Here is a 21,926-nt window from a genome sequence, read left to right as displayed (position 1 = left end):
GTGTTTTTGTGTTCAACCTGTGTGTGTGTGTGTATATATATATATATATATATATATATATATATATATATATATATATATATATATATATAATGTTATTGAGATACAATAATGGAGCCCATATACGGATTTCTGGCCACTTTGAGGACAAAAAGAAAAAAAATTGCATCAAAAAGAAACTTGCAGTCCCTGAGTAGTTTCAGTCCAAAATCTGGTCTTTAGAGCAATATTGATTGTTGGGAAACATTAATGTGGCCCCAGAGAGGCATTTGTGGCCATTTCAACAAATTCTGCTGATTTTTTTTTTTTTTTTTTTAAATAAGAAACGTGGGGTCCCTGAGTAGTTCCACTCTTAAAATCTGGTCTGTGTGGTTATTGAGATCTGACAATGTTTTTAGTTTTGGCTGTTATTTTATATTTTTATATTTTCTGACAATGGATCCTAGAAGCGTGTATTTTGCAGATAATTTGAGACAAATGACAAGGGAAGCGTGCACGGACAGACGGAATATCGTGCACGACACTTCTTTTATGTATCTATTTTATGTTTAGTTTTTTGTTTTTTTGTGTGTGTGTGGGGGGGGGGGTGTTTAGGTCCGGTGGATGTGTGATATTTTTGCAGTTTGGGGATCGTGTTTATGCTCTCACAAACATGACACGCGCACGTCCACATCAGCCTCGCCCCCCCACCCCCGCCCCACCAGCGGTTCCCATGGTAACGCGCGGAGAAGAGCAGCTTAGCAACGCGGAGCTCCAGCATCTCGGACACGGAGGAGAAAACAGCAGCTCCTCTTTCTGACTGCGGTCCGGATCCAGGTGATGCTGCTCGCTCGTGCTTCGTTTCTTTGAGCGTGTGCGTGTTTCTTCCACAGTCACTATGAAGTTCGTGGTGGTGCTCGTGGGCGCGGGCACTCTGGCCTTCCTCGGCGCAGTCATCTGCATCATCGCCAGCGTTTATCCGCGGAAACGCGCCGCTCCTCTCGGCGACAACGGCACCGTGACGGCGGAGACGCTCCTCCAGCCCCTGGAGACCGGAGCCGTGGCCCACGCCGGGCCGCTGGGGGCCCTCCACGGCGCCGAGTCCTACGACGGAGGGAACGGGATCGGCATCGGCCTGGAGGTTCCGACTCTGAATGAGCTGAACCTCGGCAGGGAAACCGGCGGAGGGTCCGCCAAACAGTTCAGCTTCAGCCGCCTGATCTGCTCGCCGATACCGATCGGAGACTGCAAGCACAAGGAGGGGAGGGAGCGGCGGGAGGACGGGCAGGCCGACGAGCCGCCGCCGCAGCACGGGACCGTGGACGAGGACTGGACCTACCTGCGCACCACCGCGGACGAGCTCCGGCAGACGGTGCTGCAGCAGAACGACCAGATCCTCATGGACCAGAGGACGATCCGGGAGCTGACGGGCAAGCTGAGCGACTGTGAGAGCGGCCTGGAGGAGGAGAGGAGCGTCCCGGAGCGGAGCGTCGGGGTGTGGAGCGGGAACCGCCGCATCATGGCCGGGGACGATGTGAGCTCGTCGGCCGCGGCGCAGCTGCAGACGGCGCGGGCCGTGGAGGAACTGGCCAGGGCCATCATGGACCTCAAGGACCGCATCGAGAAACTGGAGGTAAGCGAGTTCATGGTTGCTGATCTGACAGTACTGAGTGAATTTAAAATGTGCGTTAACTTCAGGTGTCGAGACAGGGGCGGCTCCAGATGTGGTAGTTGGATGGCCCAAATTGGGGGGCGGGGCGGGGGGGTGTTTGCTTCATGTGCACAACCTATTTTGAGCTGAGCATCAAGTCATTTCACATCTAACAATAACTTGTTCCTTTGTGTTTTCCTGTTTGAGCATTATTATATCCCTGTAGTCAAATAGTTACCTGTCAGGATTTGCATTTCTTGCTACTACAGGCACAAATGAAGTAGAAATGCCGACGTAATAAACAGCGTCCAAAACCAATTGCATTAACTAGTTGTGATATTGTATAAATGTATAAAAGTAAGAGCTCTAAAAGTGTGGAGTTATAAAACAACACTGTTTGGACATAGTGAGGAAAGGGAACATATATTGCCTCGGCTATCAAGAAAATAGTGTAGAATTATTATTATTGTTATTCACAACTGTAAATTGTGCTTGTCAAGAGAAATCCATATGGCAAAATCTTCCACGTCCTAAAAATCAAGAGCTGAAAAACTCTCAAAATTTATATATTAATACTGAGAGGTCAAAGCTCTGCTTGGCAAGAAAAGGAGCTTCTTTTTTTTTTTTTTTTGGACATTTAAAAATGCCTTTTTTTTTTTAAAGGATTTTGTGTTTCAACACAGTAAAATCACCAGTGTAAAACTAACACTGACAGTGTTAAAATAACACTGCCAGTGTACATATGGTCCTACTCTGGCAAGAGTGGGGCCATATGTTCACTGGCAGTGTTAATTTAACACTGGTGATTTTACTGTGAAGTAGGAAATGTACAGAAGCCCTGAAATGCTCATATTGTCCATTAGATGGTGACAAAAGCTGCTGAAATGTACAGCAAGGTCTTCACTGTGTATTCATTTGAGAAGTTAATCTTTGGTAAAATAAGATGGGCTGACAACCAAAAATCAACTTACAGTTGTGTCCCTTGTCCTTTCGGGCAATTTTCTTCTTATTATTGTTGTTGTTTTCTTGTTTGTCTTCATCATTTTCTTCTGAAACATTGTTTGAATAATTATTATTTCCTTCTCTGCTGTTGTAGTTACTATATATATATATATATATATATATATATATAATATAAAATGAACTGTATTGATGCATACCAAAACAATAGCCTTGTGTAGTCCATTAAACCTATACCAAACTAACGACCAGAATCTGATACAAACTATCTGTCATGCCCAGCCCCGGCTCAGGGCCTAGATTGTTCATTGCCTTATTTCCTCTTTGAGTCTCCGGTTTTACCTTTCATTAGTTTATACTTTACCATGTTAGTCTGTTTGATTCTGTTTATTGCTTTGTTTACTATTTAGTCACATGTTTCTTTCATTACCTTATTTACTTTGCAGTCATTCAGTTATTCATTGCTTTTCTTTATGTTACACTTTCGTCACGGATTCTTTCTTTGGTTTTATTTTTGTAGTTGGTTATTGGTTGTTCACTCCTGGTCCTATAAGTCTAGTTCTGGTTATCACATTTCTTGTATTATGCTTTAGTCACAGGTTTTGGTTATTATTCACCTTCAGTGTTTCTTGTCATATCATGTTCCATTTGTTATTTATTCCATTTTCTGTTTATCAGTTATCTTTTATTTATTGCATTATTCTGTAGTCACTATGTTTGTTTATTCTCTGTTTATCATCTATTTTGTGTTGTATTTTGTGGTTACTGGTTTTGTTTCATGTCAGTTATTTTCTGCTCAGTTTATAATCTGTATCAGCCCCTGTTGTAGTTTCTATTATAATCATAGATCTTCATGTTTCCTGCTATTTGGATTAGTCACGTTATATCCTAGTTTGGTTTGCCCTTTTGTTTTGCTCACGCATTATTGCTTGTCTGGAACACGTTATACGAGTACACTGTTAGTTTTATGCCACTTACTTTACTTGCTTTGCACCATTGGGTTTTCAGCCACTTAGTTATCTTGCCCCAGTTCACTTTGCTTTTGCTTCACTGCTCTCTCTTGCACTTACCTTTGTCTTCCCCGGTCATGCCCCCTTCCAGCACCTTCTGCACACCTGCTTCTCATTTCTCCTCTAATTACACCACTAGTTATTTAAGCCCTCATAGTCTCACTACTCACTGCCAGATTGTTGATTTCATATCACTCTCCAGCCATAGTTTCAAGTACTCCTTTGCCTTGTTTTTTGCCTGCCAGATTTTTGACCTTGCTTTGTCCTCGACCTTGAGTTTGCCTTTGTCTCTGATTGCCTCCTCGCTGTGTATTTTGACCTGTGCCTGTCTGTTGAACCACGCCTCAGCCTTTCTCCTGTCTGTTACCGTTGCCTCACTGCTGGATCACCTGTGTACCGACTCCCTGCTTGCTTTGATGATTAAACCTTGTACTTTCTCCATCCCTGGTGAGAACTTGCATTTGTGTCCACCTGTTATGAGCCACGCCGCCACCGTGCCTGACACTATCCAAACTTATAGTAGTTATTCAGTACATGGTCCATGAAAGTATATTACATTAAGGTTTTGTAACACTCCAGGTGATCCCTCAAAGACCCTAATATTGATTTGTTGTTTTTGTTTTTGACATCTGAGTCAGGTACTCTAAAGATGGTCACTGAGAGTTAGCATTACAGCTCATAGAGTTGGCTTGTGGCTATGCTAGCAAAAATGGCCATAATGTCCATATTAGCTTGTAATATTGAGATATGTAATTGTATAAACATCTGTATAACCTGCAGTTTCCAAAAGAAGAGCACACCAAAATGTTATTTGATGTATGTTTAAGCTGCTTCCCTATGTCCCAGTCTTTGACGCAAACTCACAACCTCGGCATAGATGGGAGGCATGCGCTCTAACGACGAGGCTAAAACCCATGGCCCCTAGCGTCTGTCGCTAGAGTGTGTTTTGGCCTCAGAAAGTAAGGTTTACTAACGTCTTCTGCACAGCACCACCTGCTAGCCTCAGTTACACATGTAGTTTGTACTCAGAAGGTCTGGATAATCCACGTTCACGTCATGTAACACACATCGTTATCTGGCTCAGCTAGCTGTTGTGAGTCACTCGCTGCTGCCGTAGCATGTGGAGGTGCGTGACTCCACTGCTGGGACTGATGATTGCTGTTACCAAATTTAAAAAATATTCACTTGAGAAAAGACTACACAGAATCCACAGTGCACGTGGAAATTGAGGCGGTGAGACGGTTTCATAAATGCAGCGTCTTCTGCATCATCATCTCAGGTGCTCTGACTCTTTCTTTACCTCCTCCTCTTTATCTCATGCTTCGTCTTTGATCTTCTACTTTTCTTTCAAGTGACTCATGACACAAGCACTCCTCATGCCGTGCACGCACTTGCTCATAGGCCCCTGGGAAATCTTTCCACCTGCTGGCCCTCGCTCCCCTGCCCCGGCCCGGCCCTCATGTCAGCAGCCTGACACGAGGGCCTGCACCTCCACATCCGCCAGCAGAACTGAGACATAAATAAAAGATGAAGCTGGTTGGGGAGGAATGAGGGTGGTGGTGGGTGAGTCGTGGTTTTAAACCTGTGTGTGTGTGTGTGTGTGTGAGAGAGAGAGAGAGAGAGAGAGAGAGAGAGAGAGAGAGAGATGAAACACAACAATGTTATAAGTACACACACACACACTCCATCACTGCCATCTTCAAGCACTGGTAAGGTTGTTCCCTTCAGGGCAAATTATATCTTGGACATCCACAGATCCAATCCTGCCTCAGCAACTATCCTCATATTTTATGTCGCTGTGGCATCCTGTCTCATCCGCTTAAAGAGCGCAGTCTTTACTGTTGCTTCACCAGCACCTTTGTAGCACCTGCTGTGAATACTAATCCTGCTGCTGCAGCTCCAACCATGGGCCCAGGAGCAGGGTGTGGAGGTGGATCTGAACCCACCCCCTTCCCTAAACACTCTCTTCCAGCTTCTCTGCGCTGTCAATCAAAACTAATTACAGTCCACTTACTTTTCCTTAAAAAGGACAAGTCCAATTTTTAAATCATTAATAAAGTTTTAGGTCGTCTGTGCACCTTTGACAACTGTCATAGAAATGTATTTTTCCACAAATTTCCAAAAATGAAACACATGGGTGTCACTGGATCTACAAGATACTGAATGGCCATGATGGAGTCCTGTGGCTGAGGTGGGTGAACCATCTATGTCAGGGAGTTCCCTGTGATCTCAAGGGGTCAGTCTGTTGTGTGTCAGGAAGAAACCAGTAGGTGGCAAAGTTTGTATACGAGGGCTGTCCGTAAAGTATAGGTCCTTTTTATTTTTTTCTAAAACTATATGGATTTCATTCATATGTTTTTACGTCAGACATGCTTGAACCCTCGTGCGCATGCGTGAGTTTTTCCACGCCTGTCGGTGACGTCATTCACCTGTGAGCACTCCTTGTGGGAGGAGTCGTCCAGCCCCTCGTCGGAATTCCACTGTTAAAGGAGATTTTTTTAATGAAAGACGTGCAGGCGGATTGCAGCGTCGGCTCGCAGCCGCCGCGACGCTCCGCCACAGGAAAAACACCTCTGTTGGAAGCCTTGAGGACAAGTTGGAACATCTCCAGCTGATAAACAATTTCTCATATACTCACTCCACTGAAAGCCATCAAAAGCCGCCTGGATTTTACAAATGGTTATCAACACGGAGGTGTTTTTCCTGTGCCGCCGCACCGCGTCGGCTGCGTCCCGACGCGCGGGACCCGTCCGCACGTCTTTCATTAAAAAAATCTCCTTTAACAGTGGGAATATCCGGATAAAATGCTGAAACCGACTTCTTCTGAAACTTCTCTGTTCTCTCACGACGTCCTGGATCAATAGAGCCTGAAATGTGGAGGTTTTAAGCTTGAAACAGGCTGATGACGCTGCCTGAGAGCGCAGCGCGACGTCTCGCACCGTGAAAAGTCCTTAAAGCGACAGAATCACCTCAAAATCTCTCATCAGCTGTTAAAATTTTCACTGAAAACCAGCTTAATTTTTCGAACCATGTCCACTTCGATGTGTCTCACAGGTTTAGAAAAAATTTTGATCAAACAAAGCGCCAGTCTCTCAGCAACTTCTCAGACAAAGGAATTCCGACGAGGGGCTGGACGACTCCTCCCACAAGGAGTGCTCACAGGCGAATGACGTCACCGACAGGCGTGGAAAAACTCACGCATGCGCACGAGGGTGCAAGCATGTCTGACGTAAAAACATATGAATGAAATCCATATAGTTTTTGAAAAAAATAAAAGGACCTATACTTTACGGACAGCCCTCGTAAATGTTGGGATCAGGCAGTTAAAGATTGCAAGACCAGACTCAAGTTTTAATTCAACAATGTTTCTGGGTCTTGTTGTGTTTGGCTTGGTGGTCCTTGCAGGCACAGGGATGCCTTCCTCTCAGTCCTGTGGCTCCTGTGGTGTGTTGGTCCCCACTGTTGATTTGATTTGATCTCCTCCATCTAGTATCCTGCGCCTGAGGGCACCTCTTGTGCATCTTTACAGGGTTGGAGACTGGGATGGACCTTGGGGTGCCTGTGCACCCTTTGGTCCTGGTGGTGGGCTCCTGTGTCATGGCTGAGTGCTTTTCCTGTAGCCATGGCTCCTTCTGAGTTTTTGGGTCACCACTGGATCTTGGGAGCGTCATATCTCAAGTGTTGTTACAATTTGAGGCGTCTCCTTGGTTACGTGGCCACTGTGTGACTAGAGGATGTTCTCTTCCTCTGTTTCACTGTTTATGAACACTAACATATGATGCTAATAGTAATCTGCTTTGCAATCGTCTGATTATTTCATAAAGGTACAGTATATATGGTCCCATGTGCATGACCCAAATAGTTTACACAGTTAGACTGTTTAGTTTTGATGTTGAGACACTACCAGTAACTTTGAACTCGTGATAATTCCTCTGTAGTGAGGAAGATTGTCGTTGCAAGGACATGGTCCTTGACAGGTCCTTCATCTGGTCCAGTGGCCAGGAAATCCCACACGATCGAGAACTAAGGACCTGGTGCAGCCTTAAACTGCCTTCACAATGATTGGGCTACAAGCATATCTTGAACTTTGAACTATTAGGAGCAAGAAGTCAAACCATTGCTGCTTTTACTTCAACCTCAAATACAACTCCTACAACGGTTCCAAACACTCTTTAAGAAAAGTATTACTACCACTATATCTACTATCTAAACAGATTTGAAGTTTTATTTATGGGGTATTACTGGTGTCTTAACGTTTTTAACAGTGATGGTTTTTGAGCTCTTGCCAGAAATGGAAGAACACACAGTGTGGAAGGGATCAACAGTTCTATCAACAAAAATATGAAGATTCTTTCCGCTACAATAACCAATATTTTTGCCAAGTTTATAAAAATATTTGAATCCAAACATTTTCTCTTATTCCTTTCTGCTTTCCATTTTAGATTTCTTGTTAGTGTCAGGTCGGGTGGGAGCCCGTCACCAGGAGCGGCTGGACCCGCAATGCAAACCCCCAGACAAGGCTTTGGTGTGGGAGAAATCATGGTCTTTATTCCAGGCTTGGTTTCGGTACACATGTAATCAGTCAGCGTGGCAGAGGTACAAGCAGGATCAGGCTGAGACGCAGTCACAAACAAGCAGGGTTCAGAGGCACGAGCAAACTCAGACATCCGGGATGAACCAAAAGGCATGGTCGAGGTACAGAGCAAAGTTCAGAACACGGCAAGACAAAAACAGGACTGTGATGGGCGCTGGAAAGAGTACAAAAACTACAATCTGGCAAAGAAGTGAAGGACTGTGGAGTTTAAATACTTGTGGACTAATTAGGGAGAAGTGAGGGACAGATGGTGTAAACGAGGTGCACCTGAGGAACAATCTAGAAGGGGTGTGGCTTCTGGCTAAAGAGTAAGACAGGGCAAACGTGTGAGGAAGGGAGTGAGCAAAGTGGCGTGATGTAATAGACAAAGACACGGGAGCAGGTGCAAGAGTGTGAGTGAACAGAAACAAACAATAATAAACAATAAAGCAAAACAAAATATGTGGCAAAGAAAAGATACACAGAGAATAAATGAAACAAAAGCAAACATAACATGAACATGACAATGATAATAAGACATGGCATAGAGGCTCAGAACATGGAAAAAAGGTCCAAAATCATAACAGCTGGCCCCAAGAGGGCCCGACCATGACAGTACCCCCACCCCAACGGACCGCCCCCGGCGGACCCAAGAGAACCACAGACGCCAGCTGACAGGGGGAGGGCGGTGGGGGAAAACAAGGAGGAGGGCACACAGAGACCTGAGCGGCACACAGGAGGCCCACATGGCAGGAGACCCCACGGATGACCGAAAACAGGACCAAAAACAGGTGTCGGAAGCAGCGGGAGTGAAATACTAGCAGGACGACGGCCATAATGAAAAATCCGGCGCACAGGCATAGCAGGGAACCGATTCCGGGCAAGGTCCGGAGGACGACCATGAGGCTTCACAAAGTGGCTAGCCATATCAGTGACCGGACTCTGGGGGGCATGGGACACAGAGGTGGAGATACAAGTGCACCAAGGAACAGATCTGGGGACTAGACGCCTGGAACCACATAAAAGAAAAAACAGCCATTTAAAAGGGAAATAAACCAAGTGGCAAAACCACAGAAGTGAACAAATCAGTGAAATCCAGACAGCCCCAAAAACCCACCAAGAGGGAAAACTGTAGCTAGTCTCCAAACCCCAGTACCGTGTAACCATCCAAGTGACCGAGGGCCAGGAGTTTAGTGTATTCAAATAGGGCTTCAACCATTGAACTAAAGCACTAATAAGAGTAGCCAAAAGGAGTTTAACCAAGGCACATAAATACAAGATCAAAAAACCTACAGTGTTTAGTAACCACTTGCAGGACATAGTATACAGCCAAGGAACAGAAATATCACCTGAGAACAGGCCACCCTTGTAGATCTCGTTCTGCAAATCATTCACACTGATCATTCCAGATACATCTGTAAAGTGATCCAGACTGAAAGAATAATTTGGGAACCAGTAAACGGATACAGCACCTGCCTGAAAGATGTTACATCCCCCAAAATAACGACCTTCTGGGAAGGCACCAAACACAGAAAAGAATCTGCAGATCTGGAATACACCTAGGGTCGTTACTACTCGATAAAGAAATTTGCATGAAGCATGTTTCAGAATGTGACGCGAAAAATTTAGAAATCTTGTAAACAATTTACAAGAAAACCTTCTCTGGCTTGGTAGTAGTGCTTTTAACGTATTTCTCACAGACTCATAAGAAGACTGTTTTGGGTTCAGACAAGGCAGTTTTAACAGACTTCTGAGAGCAACACAGGCATGTGAACCGATCAAAAGTAACCAGAGGAACAATGAAAAACCACTGACCGTCCTGCAGTTTTCTGTCTTTGGAGGTTGTCTCCAGGACAGATGCTGGTGCAGCTTGTAGATGCCCTGGAACGGATGAACTGTCAGTATGCGGGCGGGCTCCCCCCTCTGGAGCCACCGCTGGTCGAGTCATCCGGTGCGGAGAGACCCCATCAGCAGCCAGCGAGAATGAAGCGAAGGCAGAGCACAGTGAAGCTTCAACGACAGTAGGTGAGGGTGAGATGGCAGATTGGCGTGACGTCACCAGTGAGGTGATTGCGATGCACACGGAAGCACAGTCTGAGTGGGCTGTAGGTGACAACAAAGCTGGACCAACAGGGGTAGCATGGATCGGTAGAAGTGACGACGTAGTGCGCGCCGAGACGTCACTGACTTCGGGCAGCGGGCCGCGCACCATGACGGCTTCCTCTTCGGGCAGCGGGCCGCGCACCGTGACGGCTTCCTCATCGAGTGGAGTTCGCGGGGTCCAATTTCTGGCCAGATTGTACTGTCAGGACGGGTGGGAGCCCATCACCAGGAGCGGCTGGACCCGCAATGCAAACCCCCAGACAAGGCTTTGGTATGGGAGAAATCATGGTCTTTATTCCAGGCTTGGTTTCCGTACACATGTAATCAGTCAGCGTGGCAGAGGTACAAGCAGGATCAGGCTGAGACGCAGTCACAAACGAGTAGGGTTCAGAGGCACGAGCAAACTCAGACATCCGGGATGAACCAAAAGGCATGGTCGAGGTACAGAGCAAAGTTCAGAACACGGAAAGACAAAAACAGGACTGTGAGGGGCGCTGTAAAGAGTACAAAGACTACAATCTGGTGAAGAAGTGAAGGACTGTGGAGTTTAAATACTTATGGACTAATTAGGGAGAAGTGAGGGACAGATGGTGTAAACGAGGTGCACGTGAGGAACAATCTAGAAGGGGTGTGGCTTCTGGCTAAAGAGTAAGACAGGGCAAAAGTGTGAGGAAGGGAGTGAGCAAAGTGGCGTGATGTAATAGACAAAGACACGGGAGCAGGTGCAAGAGTGTGAGTGAACAGAAACAAAACAGACTGCATCAAAGTGAGGGAAAAAACATAATGTCAGGTGCAGGGCGTGGAAACAAACAGCAAAAGTAGAACAGAGTAAAATGGAAATCAGGGTCAGAATGAAATACAACAACAGGAACCAAAATCAAACATGAGCATAAATACGAGGGCTGTCAATAAAGTAACGGTCCTTTTTATTTTTTTCAAAAACTATATGGATTTCATTCATATGTTTTTACGTCAGACATGCTTGAACCCTCGTGCGCATGCGTGAGTTTTTCCACGCCTGTCGGTGACGTCATTCGCCTGTGAGCACTCCTTGTGGGAGGAGTCGTCCAGCCCCTCGTCGGAATTCCTTTGTCTGAGAAGTTGCTGAGAGACTGGCGCGTTGTTTGATCAAATTTTTTTCTAAACCTGTGAGACACATCGAAGTGGACACGGTTCGAAAAATTAAGCTGGTTTTCAGTGAAAATTTTAACGGCTGATGAGAGATTTTGAGGTGATTCTGTCGCTTTAAGGACTTCCTACGGTGCGAGATGTCGCGCAGCGCTCTCAGCCGCCGTCGTCAGCCTGTTCAAGCTGAAAACCTCCACATTTCAGGTTCTATTGATCCAGGACGTCGTGAGAGAACAGAGAAGTTTCAGAAGAAGTCGGTTTCAGCATTTTATCCGGATATTCCACTGTTAAAGGAGATTTTTTTAATGAAAGACGTGCGGACGGGTCCGCGCGTCGGGACGCAGCCGCCGCGACGCTCCGCCACAGGAAAAACACCTCTGTTGAAAGCCTTAAGGACAAGTTGGAACATGTCCTGCCTGTTAAACAATTTCTCATATACTCACTCCACTGAAAGCCATCAAAAGCCGCCTGGATTTTACAAATGGTTATCAACACGGAGGTGTTTTTCCTGTGCCGCCGCACCGCGTCGGCTGCGTCCCGACGCGCGGACCCGTCCGCACGTCTTTCATTAAAAAAATCTCCTTTAACAGTGGAATATCTGGATAAAATGCTGAAACTGACTTCTTCTGAAACTTCTCTGTTCTCTCACGACGTCCTGGATCAATAGAGCCTGAAATGTGGAGGTTTTAAGCTTGAAACAGGCTGACGACGGCGGCTGAGAGCGCTGAGCGACGTCTAGCACCGTGAAAAGTCCTTAAAGCGACAGAATCACCTCAAAATCTCTCATCAGCCGTTAAAATTTTCACTGAAAACCAGCTTAATTTTTCGAACCGTGTCCACTTCGATGTGTCTCACAGGTTTAGAAAAAATTTTGATCAAACAACGCGCCAGTCTCTCAGCAACTTCTCAGACAAAGGAATTCCGACGAGGGGCTGGATGACTCCTCCCACAAGGAGTGCTCACAGGCGAATGACGTCACCGACAGGCGTGGAAAAACTCACGCATGCGCACGAGGGTTCAAGCATGTCTGACGTAAAAACATATGAATGAAATCCATATAGTTTTTGAAAAAAATAAAAAGGACCCTTACTTTATTGACAGACCTCGTACAAGAGCAACTAGAACTGATCAGAAAATCAATACAAAAGCAGAATCAAACAGGAACAGATTAATCAACAGAAATCAAAACCCGATAAAAAGTATAACAGAAAACATATACAGATGAAAGCTAAATGAAAAACAATGAAAACACAAACTGGCTGAACAAAACTAGAACAGAACTTGACAAAGGCTAAAGTATGGAAAATAACAAAGTGATAGGAAAAACATAACAGAATAACTCATGATGAAAATCATTACTGATAAACAGAAATTGCAATACATAACAAATGGAACATAATCAGATAAAAAACACTGACGATAAATAATAACAAAACCCTGTGACTAAAGCATAATATGATAAACAATGAAACTAAGACTAAAGTAACTAAGGGACCAAGAGTGAAAGCAAATAATAAACAATAAAGCAAAACAAAATATGTGGCAAAGAAGAGATACACAGAGAATAAATGAAACAAAAGCAAACATAACATGAACATGACAATGATAATAAGACATGGCATAGAGGCTCAGAACATGGAAAAAAGGTCCAAATCATAACAGCTGGCCCAAGAGGGCCAGACCATGACAGTTAGCACATTATTCACTTTCTTTTCAACCCATTATTCTTGTATTGAGTGTGTCTTTGTGGGCATCTTTTCAGTATAACACCTACTTGGTCCTTCTTTCTGGCCCTCCTGCAGGCGGAGATCGGTCCTGCTGCTTGAACCTCACTGACACATCTGCAGGTGGTAGCGGTAGCAGCAACAGTGGTAGCAGCCCAGCAAGTAACACTGGCAAGGCTCCTGCTCCAGCTACCAGTGCTGCTTCCCCGCCACCGGCTGTGGCTCCACCGAGTGGACGTCGGCCAGCCTCCCCCGCCCCAAAGCCTGCCGCCAAGGGCCCTGCTGGTCGTGGGAAGGGAACCTGGAGGGTGGAAGACCTGGAGGGGGAGTTAGAGAGGAAGATTAAGATGTTGGAGAAGGAGCGTCAGGCCATGAGAAAGGAGACCCAGGGCCAACACGAGAAGATTAACCAGGGGATCGACACTGTCAGCCACCGCGTAACCGAGCTGGAGCACAGTGAGTCACAGGGACATGGAGGAAAGCTTGACTGATGTGAGGTGGTGATAAATAAATGAGGGGACGCGATGGCGGGTGAATCGATAAGCACAGGGAGGTAAACAAATGCATTGCCGCGGTGATACATAATGAGATCTTGGCAGGAGAAGCCTGAAATTAAACTTTAATGAGCACTGGAGGGGAACTGGGTCACTGCAGCAGTAGAAAATAAGATGCTGGTTCGAGTACCATTAATTTCTGTTGTTCCAAAGCACAACAAAAGTCATCTCAAAGAACTACACAAAGAGTAAGGCACAGTTCTCACTTTCATGAGTATGTAACCAAAAGCTCAAGGTTTGAATCCTTGTCTTTTACTTGAAAAAACAAAGGGTCCAAGAGGGTGTCCATGGACCATGATGAAACAGGATATTCTGTCTGTGGTCTTGTTTCAACTGTGGTTGAAGTTTCATCATGCTCAAAATTTCAATTTTTTTCTGTAGTGATCTTTAATCTTGTAATTCTTTGCATTTTCATGGAACCTATAACGTTGTCATATATGCCATGATTTCACCCGGATGCTTTCCTGAAGTGTCACAGTTGTGCTAGAGATACACAACGGGTGTACTAGAGTGCACGAGGTTGTGCTATCGTTTTTGCACACATCATGTGTTACAAGCCCGGCATGTTACGTCATCAAACTGCACACTAGATCACATTCATGGGCAACTGTGATCTTCACACACCAGTTTGTTATGATTATGAGGTTCTGGGATGCATATCTGTGAAACTGAATATGGTTCTTAAGGTTTAGACCTTACCCAGCCCACGAGCAAGCATGTTGGTGACATTGAGAAGGAAGCCTCCCATTTATTAGGAAGAAGCCTCAAGCAGACCAACTCAGTGAGGTGGCCATCTGCTGTGATGGAATGCAATCAGATGTAGATCAGAGTCCCACAAGTGTAGAGTATGGGTGCGGCGATGCTGGATGCTGTCCCCATCCCTGTTCAAATACATGGGCCTGTCATGCAGTGATAAAAACTGGTTACAATTCAGAACCTCTTCCGAATTTTTCAATCCATCAAAATTGTGTGCCTTAGACATTATCAGTTCCTCTTATCAATGTCTATATGTTTTTTTCTGACAGTTCCACTTTGTAAAAATCTATGTTTGACATCACATCTAATGTCGTGGTGCCAAGTTCTGCATCAACAAATAAAACAGCTGCAGTGATCCTGAAAACATCTGTAGGCCCACATTCTTCCACAGAGAAAATTGGTCAGGTATCGATAAAGAACCAAACCGATATATATGAACTGATGATGGAATTAATAGATAAAATCATATCAATTCCCATCCCTAATGTCACATCCATACAGATCACATCACAGTGCTGTATTGGAGGTTCTACTCAATATAGCTTTGAATCCTGAAAGGGAAAAATAATACAGGAAATAAATGTTGCAGTTCACATTCTTATAAATTATTAACATAAATGATGTTTCTTGGCTGTGCTGAAATTCCATCTGTCAGGGTCAGAGGAGCCTCACTTTTGGCTCACAGAGGAAATGACTGAATAAAGGAGATAAATGTTTGCTAGAGGGAGAAATGTGTTGTTGGATATGAAGAAGTGATGGTGTAGAGGAACAGAAAGGGAGTTCATGAAATATAAAGAAGTGAGTAAAAATAGAACAGAAGCACATCCCTGTTCTCAATTCTGTCCTCCTTTCAGCATACATCACCTTGACAGCAGCAGCGTGGCCTTGATTTAGAAATATCTGAGGCAAAACCGAGCAGTGACGTGAAGTTTGAGAAATCCAAATGTCCTTGACCTATGAATGTTTTGTCTCTTTGTCCATTTGATCTGTTTCCAAAGCCCTTGCAGAGCCATCGTTCCCCGAAGGCTTCATCCTCTCCTTCCCCATGAGAACCAACTACATGTATGGCCAGGTCAGAAAAGAGATCACGGAGATGTACGCGTTCACCGCCTGCGTATGGCTGAAGGCCAAAGAAGGGGGCATTGGGACCCCGTTCTCCTACTCGGTCCCGGGGCAGCCCAATGAGCTGGTGCTTCTCCAAGGTGTCCACAACCCCGTGGAGCTGCTGATCAATGACAAGGTACATGGCAGCATTTTTACCCAAGGCCATCAAATATGGGCATCCGGTATTGCGAAGACTTTGCTTCTGTCCGTTGTCCATCTGTCTGTGCTCAGCATAAGTTACTGAGAGTCTTCAAATCCACCAGGAACATTCTTGGGACACAGACCTTGGACAAGTTCAAAGATGGCTACTCTTGACCTATTTTAAGAAGTTAAAATGTCACATTGTTTCATTCTGTTTTTTTTTTTGTTTTTTTTGAGGGGCAGGGCCACAGCCAATCAGAATTGAGCGGCACCATGTCAGTGGCTGGTCTAGCTAGGTGCAAACTCTTTCATTTGTGTGTTAATATAACCTCTTTATCATATATTATGTAAAAGCTAGCGAGAAATAAACACTTCTAAAACAGAAAACGCTGTTTTTGGAACCTGATAACACCTCTGGAGTGATTTACAAGACATTTCACGGATGTCAACGTGCACGTTAACTTCCGCTAACTCAAAGCTAACCTCCATTCTTGTCAAAAGCTCATGTATGCGCACACTCATGCCCTCCTGCAGACACCGTTAAAACGTAAATATTGTTTATGATTGACGGATTTTATATATATATATATATATATATATATATATATATATATATACACACACACACACTTTGTACTGGGATACCAATTAAACAACTACAAATTATAAAGAAGACAATGCTCATACAGCCAACAGTATTATAGCTTTTCCTTATATTTTTATTTTCCATCAATATGTCAGTTCTTTTCTATTTGTATTTATAAAGTACCAAATAATACAAGAGTAAGATCTAATATCCACCTCCTGAGCAAGCTCATTTACAACAGTGGGAAAGAAAACCTCTCCTTGATTACAGGAAGAAACCGCAACCAGACCAGGCTCAGTGGGGGGTACCATCTGCTTTGGCCAAACTAACAAAAGCAAAGCTAAATAAAATCACAGCGTACCAGTGGTTTTGATGCAGTAGGTGTGGTTGTCGGGCATCAACTGGAATTTTTAAAAAGTCTTTTCAAATAGTTTTGTAAATAGAACCATCACTTCATATTTTTGTTTCACATAATGTTACAATGTATCTCCCAGGTTGGTGGCTCATTGAGCCCAGAAAAATATCACATTTTTTAGGAGTATGTTTAAGTTAGAGCTAAAACAGAAGGTCTTGTTGAAGAACACATGTAGTTATACCAGGAAGAATGAAAGGAAAATCTTAAAATAACATGATGTAACCAGGTTGAATTCCATTGAGATCAAAACCTCTTTATGTTTCTCAGTTTCAGAAAAACAATAGAAAAAGGAAACTTTTGAATTGTTGGTCAAAATTTTTTCAGGCATCCAGCATAAGTGCAGAGTTTGAATGCTATTTATAAATTCCCATATTAGCGCATATTGTTATGGGGTAGGGGAGTGGGCGTGTCCAGTGTTGCGGTAAAAAGGACGGGAATATTGGAGCATCCATGGGGTGGAGCTACTGTCCACATCTCCAGTATCGCATCTCGTGGTTTATAGCACATTATTATCTCCAGGTGTCAAGAAATGAAGAATTGCTTTGGAAAGAAAAGGTTATTGCAGCAATTGTGTTTTGTGACCTGCAGGTGGCGCAGCTGCCTCTCTCCCTGCCACAAGATGAGTGGCAGCACATCTGCATTAGCTGGACCCTGAGGGATGGGGTGTGGAAAGCTTATCAGGGTGGAAAAATGAAGGGGAGGGGAGAGGGACTTGCTGCCTGGCATCCCATCAAACCTGGGGGAGTCCTCATCCTGGGCCAGGAACAGGTGAGTCCTCAGAGTGGATGGATGAGCAAATTGTGTTGATCTGGACAGTGGGTGATGTTCTGTGTGGAAGGTCACTGGTTCATGTCCCAGCTTGGACTTGAAGATTTCCTCCGTTCCACCAAGTAATAAAAACATGCATCTGGAAACAAGGGGGTGAGGAAAGAACTGGTCCCCTTTACCTCATTAGACCATGGTCAAAGACCATCGGCTCTTCAAAGTGGTGCATCCACAAATCTTGGAAATAACTGTGGTACTTACAGTCCTGCTCAGAATGATTGGCACCCCTGAATTTTAAGCACAAAATGTAAATTATGTACAGAAATAAATGCAAGTAAACAAATTTTGCATATTCAGGAGATGCAAAGATTTTGAGTGAAAGCAACAGCAACAAAGTAAATCATCTTTTTCAGATCCAGGTGTCTTTAGACGAGTCAGTGGAAGGATTAACATTAGTGTTAACATTTCCAAGTGACCATACAAGAAGGAAACAAGTGAGAGAAACCTCCAAAACATGCATGGCAACTAAAGAGGCTACGTACCTGGTTTTGATTGGAAAGTGTAACTTTTGTCTATTGCATTGGTACGTAGTTATACAGGGTCGTGGTTGAGTGGAACAGAGAAGAGCTTAACCTTTGCCAAAGTGTATTCTTTAAGGGCAATTTTGGGGTCAAGCTTAATTGACATTACAAAGTCTGGTAGAAATCAGCAAAAGGACCTCAGAGGAGTCCACCAAGGAACAGACAGCCCACCCTGACCCAAACCCCAGTGACTGACCTTTGGCAAATTGACCTTCTGGGCCATTCCAGAATTCACCTGCACATGTGTGCCAAGTTTGGTGGAGATCAGTGTGAAATATTATGACCATTGATCCCAGTGACCGACCTTTGGTGAATCAGCTCATGCCTGGGCAATTCCAGAAGCCACCTGCACATGTATGCCAAGTTTGGACAAAAATCAGGGGGAAAAAATAAAAAATTTTACCTTTGACCCCAAATGACCTTGTGCCTTGGCCCCCGTGATTGGCCTTCAATAAATTTGATCTTGCCTGTATGATTCCAGAACTCACCTACATATATAAGCCAAGTTTGGTGGATATTGACCTTTAACCTCAATTACATTGACCCCAGTGTTTGATCTTTGTTAAATCTGATTTTGACTGGACAATTCCAGAACTGAACTACATATGTGTCCGATTTTAGTGAAAATCAGAGTGAAAAACTTTGAGCCCAATGACTGACCTGTGGGAATGCCAAAGGTCAATCACTGGGCTGACTGGCCTTTGGGAAATTTGATCTTGCTTGGGCAATACCTGAACTTACCTGCATATGTGTGCCAAATTTGGTGCAAACTGGAGTAAAAAAAAAAACAAAACCTTGACCTTCACCAAAACAAAACTCCAGGCTTCATCTGCAAATGAAGTTTGGTGGAAATGGGGCCAAGAACCTGGGAGGAGTAAAGGAACCAACAGACAGACAAATGTTAATAAAATTATGCAAATGTTTATTCATTTGCATTTGTATTCTGGCTTTATTATCAATTCTGTACCTAAAATTCAAGGTTCTTAAATATCTAATCGTGACAGCTTTTCTTCTTCATTACAGACACATTTTATATAACCTTTACACCCCCCCCACACACACACACACAAACCTTTCCTGGTGTTAAAAGACGAAGGCATCACCATCTCATAAAACATGAATAACAGATGTCTGTATCCCCAGTTTTACAAGAAGCTGCAGTGATGCAACAACATTTCAGAGAGACTTCGCAGAGAGAGCGCACAAGTACTGTGTTAATCTCCAAATAATAAATTACTCTGGGGTGGATGTATCTCATAGACATTTGTGATTGCTTCACCTTTGACATTAAGGTTGCTAGGCAACCCCCATCCCACTCTGCTTTTATGTACACACACACAGGTCCGTATTTGGACATTCCCCCGTTCCGCCTTGCTTATTAGGTGAATGGTTGCTAAGCAACCAGTGCTTTAATTGTGTGAATAAAGTCATCACTAGCATCATAGATGGAATTGACTCACATTAAACCCATCTTGAATCATTTTCACAGAGCAGCTTTGATCACGACTGAAAAATACTTTCATCTATTTAGTGTAGTATTTAGACAATGAGGAAGCAAGCACACAAGGAAGGAAGAAAGTATGGAAGGAAGTGGGATTGTATGTAGTGGGGACTTATGTATGGGGGAGGTGTGTGTGTGTGTGTGTGTGTGTGTGTGTGTGTGTGTGTGTGTGTGTGTGTGTGTGTGTGTGTGTGTGTGTGTGTTTGGGGTGGGGGGGTGCTGTGGTTACTGCTGCTAAGCAACAGGCCAGTTATCAGGAACGCACCCACATGCATCTGACTTTTATATATAAAATTGGAGCAGTTATGCGCCTTTTCTGTGATTAAAAAAATAACTTGGATAATGGTTACAATAATGAATAGAGCCAGTAACTTGGCCTTCTGAGACACTAAAGTAACTTTGATAATTGGGAACATAATGATGGAGGCAAACTACATGACCTACCTGAAGGTAGGTCATGTGGGAGGTGATGGTCTAGTGGTTAAGGTGTTGGGCTTGAGTCCAGAAGATCATGGGTTCAAATCCCCACCTGACTGGAAAATCACTAAGGGCCATTGGGCAAGGCCTTTAATTCCCTATTGCTCCCGGTGTGTAGTGAGCGCCTTGTATGGCAGCACCCTGACATCGGGGTGAATGTGAGGCATAATTGTAAAGCGCTTTGAGCGCCTGATGCAGATGGAAAAGCGCTATATAAATGCAGTCCATTTATCATTTACCTGAAACTTCAAAACAACTTTGGAAATCAGGACCAATATTGGAACCAGGCCTTTTGGTCCCCCCCACCACCACCACCACCAATGTACCTACAGCAGGGGTCTTCAACTCCAGTCCTGGAGGGCCAGTGTCCTGCAGCTTTTAGATGTGTCACTGCTTCAACACACCTGAGTCAATTAAGGAGGTCGTTAGCAGCACTCTGTAGAAGTTGACTGCGTACTGAGGATGTAATTCAACTAGTTGATTCAGGTGTATTGGACCAGGAACACATCTAAAAGGTGCAGGACACCAGGCCCTGAGGACTGGAGTTGAAGACCCCTGACCTACAGTATAATTGCTGCTGTCAGTCTGAGGTCAAACCTTCTTCCTTTCCCACTCTTGCTCTGTTAGGATACACTAGGCGGGCGTTTTGATGCGTCTCAGGCCCTGGTGGGCGAGCTCTCCCAGTTTAACCTGTGGGACCGGGTGCTGAAACCTGCCGAAGTGGCTGCCCTGGCCGACTGCAGCTCCTCAGTGCTGGGCAACATCGCACCCTGGAGCGACCATGACATAGACGTCTACGGCGGTGCAACCAAGGAGTCTCTGGACCCCTGCCACGCTCCCCAGAAATCTAGCGTCTCACACCCTAAACAGTGAGGGGAACCTGGGGGTCGGCATGGGAGTCAGGTCAGTCAAAAGATGGGGTCAGGGTGTTTTATGAGTTGATTTGGGAGCAGATTGAGGGCGATATCACTTTGGTTTTTACATTTGTCTGCTGAAGAATGTAGGTTGAAATCCCTACTTCTGCAGTGAGGCCTGAGATTAATCACAGAATCGTTTTGTGCGGGTTGCATGGGCAGCTCCATATCTGGCATGAGCAGGACTGCACTGGATTAATTCCATCCTGATTTTTGCTTGGCTCTGGTGAAACACCACCCTCTGATTTTTCACTGATCATCTTTCTGGCCAGTTAATAATTAATTAATTATTTGAGATTGGTGGCTTTGATGATAACATTTTGGAATGGGCCTTTGATTATGCTATTTTTGTGGTTTTTCAAGAACATGACTCAGAGTTTTGACTTTTCTCATTGCGCGTCCAGATGGTCGGGTTTGGCCCTAAAGCTGATTTGTGAGATTCCACATGTGCTTATGTTGATTTCTATATATTCAGTGAAAGAAAAGGAGTTTTGTTCTATTTTGATGGTACATACGGTATATGAACCTGTTGAATATGTCTGTGTACTTTTATGTTTTGTATATTACACACATGATTTGATAAAACTGTGTTTTTTTTAAGTGCATACTGTGTAACGTGTCTCTGTTAATGTTGGTCTGTGCTGGCCCTGCTCTACTCTATAATACTTTATTCAAAGCTAAGTTGTATTTTTTGACCACCTTAGACACATCAGTGCACTCACGTGACCTTGGAATTAAACACTCGGGACCTAAATTTAAAAAGTGCATTGACCAGCACAAAAGGTCGGACTTTGGTGCACAAACTGTGCAGGTATTTTAGTGCATTCACAAACGAATAGCAGCACAGTGTACAAATGGCTGAAATAGGATGTAAACTGGAAGGTGATGTGAATGATCATTGTTCTCTTCACCGGTAGTGATGCTTCAGTCACACTTTTTAAAATAGCAGTACTGTTTAAAGACGCAGACGTAGCAGCATAACATACATTTTGATGAGTTCCGGG

The 21,926-nt window shown here is 44.3% G+C and overlaps 1 protein-coding gene across 1 annotated transcript; it reads left to right on the top strand.

Annotated features, from left to right (window-relative positions):
- The first annotated feature begins 750 nt into the window (after positions 1 to 750).
- Positions 751 to 21,676, top strand: LOC117527162 (neuronal pentraxin receptor-like). The gene is given in 6 exon segments (XM_034189395.1): positions 751 to 1,612; positions 13,207 to 13,222; positions 13,225 to 13,584; positions 15,437 to 15,678; positions 17,273 to 17,452; positions 20,636 to 21,676. Coding segments are annotated over 6 exon segments (1,779 nt in total). The 5' UTR covers positions 751 to 877; the 3' UTR covers positions 20,882 to 21,676.
- Positions 21,677 to 21,926: the final 250 nt, after the last annotated feature.

Source organism: Thalassophryne amazonica, chromosome 15, assembly GCF_902500255.1.
Source record: "Thalassophryne amazonica chromosome 15, fThaAma1.1, whole genome shotgun sequence".
NCBI classification, from domain to species: domain Eukaryota; kingdom Metazoa; phylum Chordata; class Actinopteri; order Batrachoidiformes; family Batrachoididae; genus Thalassophryne; species Thalassophryne amazonica.
The sequence above is the reverse complement of the archived record's forward strand: the minus strand, read 5'-3'. Positions and strand labels throughout refer to the sequence as shown.